The sequence below is a fragment of the Sebastes umbrosus genome, chromosome 2, assembly GCF_015220745.1.
Source record: "Sebastes umbrosus isolate fSebUmb1 chromosome 2, fSebUmb1.pri, whole genome shotgun sequence".
NCBI classification, from domain to species: domain Eukaryota; kingdom Metazoa; phylum Chordata; class Actinopteri; order Perciformes; family Sebastidae; genus Sebastes; species Sebastes umbrosus.
This window is the reverse complement of record NC_051270.1, coordinates 26,706,485-26,721,562: the sequence shown is the minus strand read 5'-3', so window position 1 is coordinate 26,721,562 and position 15,078 is coordinate 26,706,485. Positions and strand designations below refer to the sequence as shown.

Below are 15,078 nucleotides of genomic sequence, written 5' to 3'. Positions count from 1 at the left end.
TGTCCAAATACCAGGATGTCCTACTACATCCGGTCACGTTTTGCATTATGCAAGACACCATGTTTTTTCTGGCTATTCTGACCCACAATCATCTGCACAGCAGCTATATGAGCAAGAAGGTCAAAGTTCAAGGCGCAATATTATGAAGAAGTAGTATGTCCCAATTATATGTATACTGTATGCAACAGTATGTACTTGGTAAGGACAGTTGCAGTACGTACTAAGAGTAAAAAGAATGTATGAGATTTGGAACGCACCCTAGGGCTCCTAAAACATCTTAAAAATGTTGACCATGCAGTGTTTTCTTGCACTTAAACAAGCCGTTCATATGGTGACACCTGGTGGACGCTCTTCATCATGATCAAAATGTAGATGTCATGATGAAAGCAACAAAAAAAAAGAAAGAAAAAGGAGGAAGCTTGCTGCATCTCTGAAATGAAAATAGCCATCCACTTTAATACAAAATAGGTGGTGTTTTATTTGTATCATCTTCGTTATGACTGTAACAGTCTAGAAAATTAATCTACTGTTATACTCTGTTGGATGTCAACGACAAGTTTATGTCAGAACACAAAAACATGTTAAATGAAACACAGGAAGTCAGAAAGGACGGATTAAAATTACAAAATAAAAACTGAATGAGAATGAAATTTTTATAAAATAATCAACTCAAGGTACACTAATGACTCATCATCACCATCTCTATGACAGAAACTCTGCACCATGAGTTCAGGTTATTTTGTCAAACTACTTAGTCCAACTGCTTGAATGTGAGTTTTTGTTAGAGAAGAAACTGATGCAGTTAATCCCGGCTTTTAAAACTAACCCAAATCAAATCAGTAAAACTGTTTTCACGTGTCTCATTAAGTTCATGTTATCAAACCTCTTCAGTCTTCCTCATCGGAGTGAGATCCATTCGTCGTGGTGTCACTGAGCCTGAGCACCCTGGTTCTTACTCTCCTGCCACGACTTCTTCCTCAGCTCCAGCTCAGTGTCCATGAATGAAGCTGGACCCCAGTTAGTGATCCTCTGAGGTGCTTTATCACCTAAAAGAGAAGGGAGGGAGGCCCTTTAACAAGATGGACTCACAGACAAATCACTCATGATGCATTTTGTTGTACTGGTACTTAAAGCTTCAGTAGGCAGAATATTTTTTGCCATCATTGGGCAAAAATTCCATAATAACCTTTCAGCATATTGTAATTTAAGTGTTCTGAAAGATAACTAAATTTCTGCACCTCCTCATGGCTCTGTTTTCAGGCTTTAAACAATCTACGACAGGAGACTTTGTCCAATCAAAGGTAATTTCACAGAGAGAGCCTTCTTATTGAGCGTTCCTATTGGCTGTGCTCCGGCTGGTGGGCGGTGCTTGATATTTCCTCAACAGATCTCAACATGGCTGCCAAGTCACAAACTTTTTAATTTTACAGCTAAACAGTACACTACAAGATGTTTCTGAAAACATCTGAGGCGAGAAATAGGCATTACAGTAACGGCCTAGTTTGACCGTTTGGTCAAAGTTCACGAGTGATTGACAGCTGCTCAGAGACGGTAGGCTCCAGCTCGGCACATGATTTTTATCAGATTACCTGTCTCATGCACTACTGTCAGGATATAGTGACTGTTTTATAAAAATAACTTTTTTTAATCATATTTGCTCCATTTCTACCCACTGCAGGTTTAATGTGTGCAATAATAAATCTGGATAACAGACTGAATCTGAAAACAACAATAATTCAGGGCATAAAGTCTAGGGTTTCCCAAGCTCTTAGGCTGTAAATTACTCTATATGATCAAAAGAATATCTGCCATTATATTGATATTTAATTATTGAACGGGTCTGAGGCAACACATTCTCATCTCAACTCGTCATATGCTGACGCTTTGACAGACCCCTCGGCGTCACTTTTTCCGTCGCACTAAACAAGTGCTCAATGACCTCGGCGTCACTTTTCGGTCACAGTAAACAACGTGCTCAACGTTGTGAATGAAACAAAAACACTTGTTTAGGATTAGGCGACAAAACCACTTAGTTAGGTTTAGGAAATAACAACATGGTTGGGCTTAAAATTACTACGTTTTTACAGTGAAAATGTGACTTGACGTTGTGAAAACGGGACATGAACGAACAGCTGATTGTACAGTTAAAGTGAAACTTAACGCACGGGACATGAACAGCGGTCTCCCGGATGAAAGCCATGTGTTTGTTGGACCCTCCCACCTCACCTCCCACCTCACCTCCCACCTCACCTCCCACCCACACAGTGTGTCTCTTTTGCTCTTTAAACTACGTCACCACAGCACTCTCTCTTGAGTGTTTACTGCTGCCGCGGATGGTTTTACATTGTAGTTACTGGAAAGACCGCTGCGTCTCATCAAACGCTGACGGCAGTGACAAAGCATCGGTATTTGACGCCCTGGGAATGAGAACGGGCTGTCTGAGGTCATGGTTCTGTGCAGACCAGTCAAGTTCTTCCACACCAAACTGGGACAAAACATTTGCTTATCGACCTTGCTTTGTGTAGGGGAGCATTGTCACGTTGAAACAAGAAAGAGCCTTTCCAAAACTGTTGCCACACTATTGAAGGAACGTTATTGTCCAAGCCAAAAGCATAAAAAACAGCCCCAGAACATAAATATAATGTTGACAGCTGTGTCCACATACATTTGGCCATATAGTGTACCTCGCTGCAACTTTCAGGATAAAGATGTTTTTGTATATAAGGCCTTAATTCAAATTGTGGAACACTACAATATCAAAATCTTGCAAAAACACATCAAGAAGCCCCGTTTCCATGAACTTGATGCACAGAGTTTTTAAATGCATCTGTGTCATGTTGACTTATGAGACAATCAACGTCCCTACCTGGCTGGATGAGACGCAACAGCCCCTCATGTTGGGCCACCTTGTCCTTCCAGGTCTTGGTCTTGTTAGCTGCTCGTTTAAGCTTCTTTGACAACTCCTGTATAAGATAAAGAAGACGTGAGAGAAAAAGATAGAAGGAATCAGATCATATAAACTCTGAGTAAATGTCAGCTGAGAGGAAGACAGGTGGATAAATGGGATGAAGGACATTTTGAGACAGTTAGGCCAGCAGGGGGAGCAGCTGTTGATGATCAAGTAGTTCATGAGTCATGATATTGGTGGTTTAAAATTTAAAGTATTGAGCACCTCAATATTTTTGGCACTGATATGTCGGCAGCGCTGAGTATCAAAAGATGTCATGTATGGAAACCTGGCATCAAATGTTAGATTCATCATGTTGTTCACTTAGGTTTTATCTCACTCCCCTGTTTCCTGTCTGTATTTCTACTGTCACCATCAAATTAAGGCAAAATACCAAGCAGATAATGTTGAAAAATATTTAATTTGATGATTTAAATCAAAAGTTTGATAGTTTTATTGTATTTAGGCAAAGTTCCTACTTCTGTTTTTGACAAATCTTAATATTTAACTACATAACTTTGGCTTCTTTTGTAAAAAGAAAAATTAAAAAATACATTCCATAAAGAAACATGTCTCTTTTTGATAAAACTTCATTTTATAGGTCCGCAAATTTCATGGTAATTAGGTGATAATTAGCAAGTAACCTGTTTGAAATTTCTTTGGAATTACTGCCAAATTACCCCAATATTTACCTCAAAATTGATCAAAAATTACTTTATTATAAACATTATTTAACAATTATATGATAAAATAGCATATAATGGTTCAAATAGGGCCCTTAGGCTTGAGAAGCGGCCGTGCGCTGTCTTTATCGGAGGAGGAAAACCAAAACTAATAGAAGACACTTATGATCGGGCACAAATCTCACCATTGTGTGACTTATTGTCCACACAAATGTAACCTGGTAGCTAATGTCATGATTCAGGGAGTTTTTTAAAGAAATTTCAAATAAGTTATTTGCTAATTATTATCTATTTACCAGCAGAAATGGAAATAAAGCATATAGATTAACTTTGTATTGTTTTCTTGGAAATGTATTAAATAAATTATCAGCTATTGGGAAATAGCGGAATATAATTATTAAATAATGTTTATAATAAAGTCATTTTTGATCAATTTTGAAGTAAATATTGGGGTAATTTTGCAGTAATTCCAAAGAAATGTCAAATAGGTTACTTGCTAATTATCACCTAATTACCATGAAGTTTGAGGACCTGTAAAATGAAGTGTTACCCTTTATTTATAATAAAATAAGGTATCAATATTAACTATCCGGCACTCTGGTTCCATATTGGCACGAGGAAAAAAAAAATTCAAACAATACCCAACCCTAATTCTGACCCTTTTACTCCTCATTACGAACTGACTGTAGGTCAGTTGACACGATTTGTAACTTATTCTATTCCTCCGTATACTGAACATTATTTATAAGAATCATAAAACAGGGTTCCTGGTTAGCTCAGTTGGTAGAGCGGGCGCCCATGTAACGGGCCTCAGTCCTGACTGCGGTGGTCAGGGTTCGAATCCGGCCTGTGGCCCTTTCGGCATCCACTCTCTCTCTCTCCCCCCTTTCCAAGACTCTATCCACTGTCAATAAAAATGGTAAAAATGCCCCCAAAAAATAACTTAAAAAAAAAAAAATGTGAATGGAGAAGAATACTACTATTTCTGATGCCAAGGGGACAATGTCCATCCTAGATAAATAAAATCTCTGTCTTAGTTTTGACCTGACCTCGTACTCCTCCAGGGCTCCATGCCGCTCCTTCTCCAGCTTCTCCAGCTGCTGCATGGCTGCCTGCAGGTCTCTCTCCTTAGCCCGCTTCTCGGCCTCCAGCTCCTGCTTCTCAGCCTTGGTCTGAGACAGCGCCATCTGCTGCTGCAGGTGGATCTGCTCCAGCTCAGCCCTCTTCGCTGCCTCCTCCTCAAGCAGCCTGAGATGGAAAACACAGCAATGATGCTTACATTTTATATAAGTTGTCTATTTTAAGTCCTATTCTGAACAAAGGGAAATGAGGAGCTGGAGCCAAAGGTAAGTGTGGAAAAATCCTGAACAGGTTGTCATTTTATAACAGGCCGGCATGTCTTTTGAATATGGCAGGAATACCAAACTAACTCAGGGAAAACATGCAAAAACTACACCATGTTTATATGTATAAAGGAATGATCATTTTGTGTGATGTTTTTGTATTGTATTTCATTGTAGTGTATTGTTAGGGTTCTCTATTTTATTTTTTACCTAGATTATTACAATAGTTTAAGAAATTGATTTAAAATCTATAAATACAATTTGCGGAACAAACACAGTAGTTTGACCATTTATTGTTTTCTTACTCTAAGCTTATTTTTGTTTTCTGTCCATTTTTCTGTCACTTCCTATCCCTGCATGCATTTTCCGAGCTGTGCTTCCAACAAAACTCTGTGTTTTTGCAGCAAGAAATGCAATTTTTAGTTTAAAATGTCCTTTAAAACAATCTTGATATTGTTGCACCTAAAAAAAGGGGGAAAATCTGTCAGTTACCTGTTTTTATCATAGCTGTCTTGTGATTGTTAATTTGTTCGTTTAGTTTTTCTGCAATCAGTTTACTGTTAACCAAGATAGCCATTGTACTAGCTGTCTGTGGCTTATGTGCTGCTAACACAACACTCTAGGTAACTGTTAATTTAGTTATTTAGTAACCTATCTGTCAACTAGTGAATCAACAGATCTCTGACCGTCAAAAAAGTAAAAATTAGCATCTTAAAAAAGACTGCAGGTCTGTTAAACTGGTTTGCATAATATCATAAAGGAGTTAATATAACTGTGTTTACTTCCTGTAATTATCCACTGTCCAGTGTGTATGTGTATGTGTGTGTGTGTGTGTGTGTGTGTGAGAGTGTGTGCGTGTGTGTGTGTGTGTGTGTGTGTGTGTGTGTGTGTGTGTGTGTGTGTGACCTGGACTGCAGCTTGTGCATGGCCTCCTCATCCTGCTTGGTCTGCTTCTCGTCCTCTAAAGCCTCCTCCAGCCGGTGGTACATGTCCTCCAGCTCCCGGACGCGCTGCAGGTACTGCTCCAGTTCACTGGACTTCTGAGCCACCTGCTCCTCCATCTGCTGACGCACCTGGGTGAGTCAACACACACACACACACATACAGTTGCACGGTCTTACACACTAGGCTCTTGAACCGAGCAATAATCTACAAATCAACTGTAAATCTTCTTATGTGTTGCTGCAATGATGCAATCTCATCTGAACAAACTACAACGTTTTTCTCATCTTACAAAGGCCTTTGTCTGTTTAGTCACTTTAATAAGACGATGATTAATGCGTCTGTGCATGTGACGCTCAGACAGAAGGTGACTCAACATCATGGGATATATCATTTTAACTGTTTTAGCTTGTATTTCCTGGAAGGACAGAACCACAGACAGCTGACTGAATCAGAAAATAGACGAGACAGTCTTAGTTGACCAGACTCCATTAGTTTTCTCCCTGAACTTTCTAAAGACCACGTGTTGCCGCATAACAACACACATGATCAGGACAAAGGAGCAGAGTAGAGGGAGGCAGACTCGAGCACAGTGGTTACCATTTTCTCTCTCTCTAGGTCCAGTCTGTAGCGATCCTGCAGGTCTAACTGAGACTGCTTCCTCCTGTGCTCCTCTATCGCTGCTTTAGTTGCAGCCTCCTCCATTTTCTGTGAAGCACAAAAGAGGAAAGAGCTGTTACTTCTCTGATTTAGTTACACCAGGCTACAGGGGGAAATCTTAATTAAGAAAATTAGGTTGGTTAAAGAGGAGTCTGTGCTTCAGTGGGAATTTCTGGGTCAAGAATAATTGAGGAACTTTTTTCTTGTAGTCCCTTATAAAACATTTTATTAGAAACATCTGGGTGTATTTAGCAAAACACAAAAATAGCCATCTGGCTGGGTAAAAAGAGAAGTGAGAAACCGTCAATAATCTGCTGCAGCTCTGAAAAAATTGAGTGCACATGTCTGGCCCACCGCTAGATGCAGATGTCCCTGGCTGATATATACTATCATTTGCATAGCAGGTTTTGCTTCCCTTTTCACTGTGAATGTTCTGCTGAATCGAGTGCGTGATTGTGTTATTTTTTTTAATCAAATGTGTTTTTGGGTTATCTTGAACCACAATACATGAAACTAAAAGGAAGTGGACAAAAACTGCACGGCTGCATAATTAATCGACATTTTATCGAAATAGCAATATGGCCTACTGCTATTTTCAAATGCACAATATTTGTTAAAAGTGAAATGTGTGTCAAAAAAACTTTTTAAATTAAATATTGTCATGCAGCAGAGATGTCCTGGCCTACACATCATATTCTACAGAAGAAAACATCTTGGTTTGGTACCGATCCCTACAAGAATCACACCCTAATCATTCTCATATGTTTTTAAATGAAAATGAGAATAATGATGTAAAAATTATCATAATTCCCTCTAATATCTAATCATATCACAATTGCAATATCAGTCGAAATAATCGCAATTACATATTTTTATCAAAATCGTTCAGCCCTAATTTAGAGCATCTCAGATTTTCTCAAAAATGTAAGATTTACTGACCTACTATAGCTGCACATTTGTACCTACAATAAAGCATGTTTCATCATGACATTTCTCATAATAACCTACAGGGGTATTTTAAAGCAATAGTTTGTAGTGTTGTTAGATTACACTGTTATATGTTTACGAGATATAATTTAATTTAAATGCAAAAGGGAGATCTATATCCCTTTGTGAGGATCAAAATGTTTCCTCAGAGAAACATCTATCAGATATAAATAGGAGGAAAGAGCTTCCTGTAATAGAGATCAGATTGTTTTCTACAGTATATGTCTAAGACAAATGTGTTCACTGTGGCCAACTAGACTCGACAAGGACTCCTGTGTTTATAATGTGAGTTGTGCAAATGGTTACTGGACTCAACAAGGTGCGGTAGCCACCTTCGCAACGTCAGTTTTTAAGTTAGAAGAGTTGGGCATGGACCAGTACCTTCCTCATACCCTCCAGCTGCCTCTGTTTGTTTTCACTGGCCGCCTGGAGCTTGTTCATCCTCTCTGCCAGGTCGTCCTCCTCCACCAGCTGTCTCTGACGGTGCTCCCTGCGCCTCAGCCGGGCCTCACGGTGAGGAGACGGCAGCCCCAACCTCAGCAGCTGGATGCACGTTTGAATAGCTGCCGCGACACAGAGCGAGAGGTTGAATCACTGATTGATTTACTAGATGCTGTTGATATGACTATGATAATGATGAGGCAGTTACAGAGAGGTGGAAAATGATGCTACCTTGAAGCCATTCCTGCTTCTTCTTTTTATCTGATGCACTAATCTCAAAGCTTTTATCAGTGCACTTGATAATGAACAGGCATTTCTTCCCTTCTTTATCCGGCAGAGACTGCAGGAGAGGAAAAATATTATCAGTCACATCATACTAAATGCACAAAAAACATGTGGGTTTATACAAATTCAAACAGTCGCTGCTGTTTCGACCACTGGTTCCCAACCTGGGTGTCCTCGCGAGGCCTTCTTGATTTTAAGAGGTGTAAGACAACTTTTTTAAAGAAATACCGTTCTGTGTAGAAAACTGAACGAAATTATTACTTTTGAAGGATTATTGGATGTTAATCGGATTGTTGGGTTATTGGTTTATTATTTAAGATATAAGCAGCATAAGGGCACAGTGAAGACCTGAACACAAGCTATATCCACAGAACCTCCCCTCTCTGCTAAACAGCCTCATTCTGCATTAGAAAAGTAGGCAGTTAAAACAACCAAAGAGCTGATAGAACAATGGCCAAGCGTCAGGGAGAAGAAAACACTGGATTTGTCAAAAAGAAGCCTATTAAGTATGTATGGTTGTTAAAAGTGGAAAAGAAAAAAACATACATACATAATACAGAGAACTGTATTAAAAGTTCCTAAAAATAACAGGAAAACGGGAATTAAACTGCTCAAAATTCATCCAAATTGCTCGTTTTACACAAACTTCCTGCAGTTATTGCCTTCACTATTTGGATTAACTGTACAGTTTCTCAGTTGATCTGTTCTGTTGTTGTTATGCATAGAATATAATAAGAAATATCCATAAAATGTGTCACTTAGTCAGGGGTCGTCAGTTTACTCAGTGATAGAAAAGTAATCAAATCCTTCAGGAAATGTCAGTTATAATGTCAATACAGCCTAACAGCAATACTTCCATATTATATATCATTATGTACTATAAATAGATATCAACATACCTCCACACAGCAGGTTCGGTCCAGAACGATGTCTCCTTTCTTCTCCACCATGTCCTCACAGGCGTAGTAGGACAGGGAGTTGGGTCGAAGGACAAACCAGCGCTCCGTCCAGTTCTTCCTTTTGTGACCCTTTTTCATCATGTATCCCTTCAGAACACAGTATGGACGTAAACAAGAACACTTGAGTTCTCTAATTATTTTTGCCATAATCACTGTGATATACTTAACATAAGTTATGCTACTTAGATAATTAAGGATACGATTGATAACATTTACAACTTTCAGCTACTAGATGTCGCATTTCCCCTCCCTCGTTCCATTGCATTTACTTCACAACAAGTCATTGCCAGTCACAATCTCAGCCATTTATCCGTTTTTTTCCGCTCTAACTGACAACCCAGAGTTACCATGTAATACCGATGTCCTTTTACTATTGGCTCACAAGCCTTGTTAGAAGTGGGAACCAAACCTCAGATACCTTCCTCAGAAATAAACAAAACATTCATTTTGGACCCGCTAGAATGTTTTTAATTATTAATTCACAGTCATAATATTTTTTTTTAGGAAAAGCCATCCTTTTATTCACCACTTTTCTGAAGGCTTTTTTTATATTTGTCTACATAAAAATGTTATCAATAAGACCTTTAATATCTAATATGTGTGCACACAGTACACGTGGGATCAACATCCTGTCTAACCTGCTTGAGCACGTCCAGTATGAGCTCCTGGAAGACCTCGGTGATGCCCATGGACAGGGTCTGGTGGTTCATGCCCTTGCTGAAGTAACCCATCCCCACCAGTTCAATCAGCTCCCAGGCAGTCAGGCAGTTCTTTTTTTTGTTCAGCTTCAGCTTGTAATCTGCAAACTTCTCCTCACTCCATCTGCTCCCCATGGCCTCGATCAACTTTCGCAGGAAGTACTCAATCTAAGGAGACGGACAGACAGAAATGATTTAAAACTAAAACGAAATGTCCTTGCTCTTTGCTCGATAGTTTACTTGCAGTTAAAAAAAAAACAAACACAGAAAACAACTATTTCCTCACCTCTTCCGTAATGATGACGAGCGGGTATTTTTCTTCAGACAGAAAGTTGAAAATGCACCACACTTTGAAAGCATCGTCGTCTGAGATGACTAGATTTTTAGTGCAGATATTTTTCTTGTAACACAGTGTCCAGCACATCTTGTTGAACTCCAGTACATCAAATTCCTCCTGCACCTGGGAACAAAAACACACCATTCAAGTCAAAGTCAAACTGGTCAGCACCAGTGAGGGCAGCGTGTTTACAAATGCTAAGCAGGAGACTGCTGATTGTCTCCTTTCAGAACCTCCAGTCTGCAGGATGTGAGGTACAAACCTGATGTAATTAAACGCCTCATTTTTATTCAAGTCAGAGCCTACAAGAGGAAGGCAAGAAAACAGCTTCCAAGTACAAAGAGTGAAACTCAAGCTCTAGTTTACCAGCTGACATGAGACTTCAACAGATGTGTTTGCACTGTGTGTTACGCTGCGCTCCCAAAAACTCTATCAGAGACAAGTATGCCCCTTTTGCAAAGAGTGTATAAGGATGCATCCCATTTTACCTACCAATGAATTAATAATTAGACAAAAGACATTGTTCCTGTGGCTACAACAGAGAAGTGGTTGTAACCATTTCCTCTCTTACAGAGAAAAACAGGCCATGATTAGTCATCCTAATCTATGTAAAATACTCTTCAACTGAGAACAAGTATGTGTTGGTGTTTTTTTTCTATTTTCATTGTTTGTGTAGTAACATATCTTAAATCACAATCACACGATTTAACCACTTGAACACCAAGCATATCGTGTACACAACTTCCCGTGTTGTAAACACCAGCTCACTAGTTTCATTTGAAGGCACCAAAAGTCCCAATTGTATGCATACTGCATGTTACATGAACGTTGTAAGGGCAGCTGAAGTACGACCTAAAAGTAAAAAGAAAAAGTATGTGATTTGGAACGCACCCCTAGTATTTTAACTAACCTCATGTCCGATATCTGTCTGCAACTGAGTCTCTGTTCCATGCCTGCATCGTCACACTAATCAATTTTTACAATATCTTTGGTCTGACTTTGTTTATGGAAACTCATTGTTTTCTGATTTATAATCACGATCATTTAATTTGTTGCCCAGAACTGTTTTCACAGTTTAACGATTGCTTCCAGTGAAGACGTCAAAGGCCAACTTCAGTCTTCAATCTTTATCTGTGTTCAGATCGCTGCATAACTGTGCACCCACACACACAAACACACACACACATAGTGAGAAGAAAAGTAGCACAACCACAATACCATTTTGGTACCGAAACTTTTTGCAAATGATGTGTGTTGACTGGATTAAAAACACAAGATTCATTCTCCCAGAACTATTCCATCAACCTTGTCCCCACCTTGTCAAGTATAAACCTGTTGAGGTACGGCATGTAGCCCTGGTTGGACAGAGGCCCTTTATTATCATCGTTGAAATGCTCTTCAAGGGCCACAGGGTCATGGGGGATCTTCATCACTGTGCACAGGCTGTGGGACAGCACCTAAAGGACCACAATTTAAATGTGAATTAGATAAGGCAAGCAGGTGAGGGGACATATATTTAGTCAAGTCATGTTACTATACAGATATGCATTCTTGCAAAATGAATATAGGTTATAGATGAGTTAAAGAAGAAGGTCAATATCAGTCTCACAGTTTTCAAATTTTGCTACATGCAAATATAATTCACTGACATTTACAAGCATCACTAGCCAAGCGCTGCCTCTATTCTTGAAGGTGAGATTTCTCTTATTAGACTAAAGGTTCATTTTACTGTAATAACAGAGGATTACACCCAGTAGTGTTTCATTTTAACTGTGCAGCACTGTGGCTTCATATCATCACGGTCCAGGATTCTGATAACCTCCACTTGCAAACAGTCTTTGCTATTCTCTCCCAGATAGTGGTGGTATAGATAGGTGGTGGATAATTAGCTTTAAACTGGCCATCACAGTAATGTAAAGACCATAAATAAATCTCAAAAAATAGGGACTTTTAGAGTTTTCTTGACTTGTGTTGAGAGAGCATGTGTGAGAGAGGAAAAACTCAGCAGGATCCTTGAAGTCAGAGTGTGTCTTTGTCAGGCTGGGCACATCGACATCAGACCCAGCAGGCAAACAAAATCTGGCCCAGGCTGTCACTCACCACCTCTCTCTGGCCTGTGCTTCAGTAAAACAGCCTGTAACACGGTTTTCAACTTCTTAGACAACAACACAGGTGGATTAAACATGCTTAAACATTCTCCCTTATTTGATAAACTAAAGGAATACACAAAATATAAGGAAAACACAAAAAGCAGCAGCATAAGTGAATGAATGGTGGATAAATAAGGTATATATATGATGGTATAAATCCCTTGTGTAAGCCTACTGTAGCTCAAGTAAAAGTAGTCTACCATTGAAACCATATCAAATGACTCCTTTACAAGCAAAAGTCCTGCATTCAAGTTTCAGTTTTAAAGCTAGAGGGAGGATACTGGTATCATATGAAACTAGAAAACTTAAGTCCATCGAATCCATTGGTATCAACCATGTCATACTAGCTTGTCGGGAAGAAGGTTAAATAACGCTCCAAATTTAGGCTAAATTTTGGTGAGGAAAAACTGGCATGGCCATTTTCAAAGGGATCCCTTGACCTCTGACCTCAAGATATGTGAATGTAAATGTGTTCTATGGATACGCACGAGTCTCCCCTTTGCAGACATGCAAACTTTATGATAATCACATGCATTTTGGGGCAAGTCATAGTCAAGTCAGCACACTGACACACTGACAGCTGTTGTTGCCTGTTGGGCTGCAGTTTGCCATGTTATGATTTGATCATATTTTTTATGCTAAATGCAGTACCTGTGAGGATTTCTGGACAATATACTTGTCATTGTTTTGTGTTGTTAATTGATTTCCAATAATAAATACATTTGCATAAAGCAAGAATATTTGTACACTCCCATGTTGATAAGATTGTTAAATACTTTAAAAATCTCCCTTTAAGGTACATTTTGAACAGATAAAAAATGTGTGAATAATTTTGGATTAATCGCGATTAACTATTTTAATCAATTGACAGCCCTAATTATTACATAATTTACACTATATATTAGCTACTGTATTATTATGCACTATACTCTTTTTTAACAGTGTCTTCTGCACTATATTCACTTTTTTAATAGTCCTGTATCACAGCTGTTACCCTGCACTATATTCAGTTTTAACAGTTTTCTTCATCTCCTTATATTTTTATATCTGGTATATTTTTTTGTATTTTTTACTTTGCACTACTAACTTTTTTACTGCCTTTTTACTAACATGTTTTTGCACTATGGAACTCTGATGCTGGAAACTTGAATTTCCCTCAGGATCAATAAAGTTACTATCTATCTATCTATCTATCTATGTATTAGCCTACTGGCAGATTTATGTTGAAGCAGTATTTTATTGTTGTATCTGGTTGTGGTGAAGCTAAACTAGGCTATATAACGTTATAGTGTGCTGTTGTACATCATATTTTATCATCTTGAAATGTAAAAACTGAATCTGCAAAATTACTGATAACTATAAATGCTAAATAAATGCAGTGTTAAATAAGTCCCAATATTCCCCCTGAAATGTAAATAGCCTATAATATAAAATGGGACTAACGTTAGCTCAGTGCAAACTACTCACAATTATACTTAAGGTATGAGTACTTTTCCACCACTGCTTACAGTAAACACAGTAAAGAGCTGTTGTAGTCGCATTTTTATCATGAGGACACGCTAAATGTCTAACTTTAACACAGTTAGTGTGAGGGAAACCGAGTTGATGGAGTTTTTAGTGCCTGTTCATCCTCCATGACATCTGAACTTTATGAACAAGAATAGAAAAGAGAAGTGAATCACACCTTTAACTGAGATTTGGAGACTTTTCCTCGTTGATCCACGTCCAGGGCTGTGAAAGCATGCCATATAGACTTCAACAGCTCGTCTCGAAGCCACATCTTGTCCCTCGTCGTTCAGCACCAGAGAGGACGTCTGTCTGTCTGTCTGTCCTTCAGCTGTGTGTCTGTAGTTTCACCGTCAGTCCGCCTCTCAACCACCACAGCGATGATGATGATGGTGGTGATGATGATGATGATGATGAAGGCGCAGCAGAAACCAGTGTGATGACAGCGCCACTCAACGTTTATTTCACTTTCTTTTCATCTTTTTAACTTAAGCTGCCAAAAACCGGTCAGTTTGAACTGTTTTCACATCTTAAAGGTCCCCTTTTTTTTAAAAAAAAAAGTGAGATTTTCATGTTTTTTTATTATAAAGCAGGCTTAAGTCCTATATAAATACTGTGAAAGTATGGAAACACTCAATCCACAGGGAAATACACACAGCCCATATTCAGAAACTCTGCATTTGAAACAAGCTGTCAGGATTTCTGTCCATTTGTGATGTCACAAATATACAATATTTAGACCATTACACTGTTTTAAACATAAACATTCTAAATGTGTCCCAGTTTATTTCCTGTTGCAGTGTATGTAAATAACATCAGGTGACAGGAAGTAAACATGGACCCAAACTGTTGCCTAGCAACGCAATTCCATTGCAATTCCGTTGAAATGCACTAAAACGGAGCGTTTCAGACAGAGGGTAAATACAGGTATATTCAGGCTGACAGTATAAAGAAAATAAATGTTTTTTTGGACATTACGGCATGTAAACATGTTCTAGTAGAAACATAAAATACAAGTATGAACCTGAAAATGAGCCTGATATGTGACCTTTAACATTTAATAATACTTCTGTGTTTTTATTTAGGTTCAATTTTGAATTCAGGATTTGTACTTGCATTGGAGCATTTTACATATATAGT

General features: G+C 38.7%; 1 protein-coding gene across 2 annotated transcripts; it reads right to left on the bottom strand.

Annotated features, from left to right (window-relative positions):
* Positions 1–427: 427 nt before the first annotated feature.
* swap70a (switching B cell complex subunit SWAP70a) lies at positions 428–14,308 on the bottom strand. Of its 2 annotated transcripts, none has more exons than XM_037748400.1 (12): positions 14,117–14,308; positions 11,599–11,739; positions 10,232–10,399; positions 9,886–10,113; positions 9,188–9,334; positions 8,235–8,343; positions 7,944–8,125; positions 6,516–6,623; positions 5,880–6,046; positions 4,680–4,878; positions 2,867–2,963; positions 428–1,046 (listed from the first exon to the last, which is right to left on the bottom strand). In XM_037748400.1, the coding sequence occupies exons 1-12, from the start codon at positions 14,210–14,212 to the stop codon at positions 928–930; spliced, it is 1,761 nt and encodes a 586-aa protein (XP_037604328.1). In that variant the 5' UTR covers positions 14,213–14,308; the 3' UTR covers positions 428–927. The 2 variants fall into 2 exon arrangements, with proteins under 2 accessions (XP_037604328.1, XP_037604320.1); XM_037748392.1 differs by having other exon boundaries at positions 10,232–10,405; positions 14,117–14,306.
* Between the last annotated feature and the right edge of the window lie 770 nt (positions 14,309–15,078).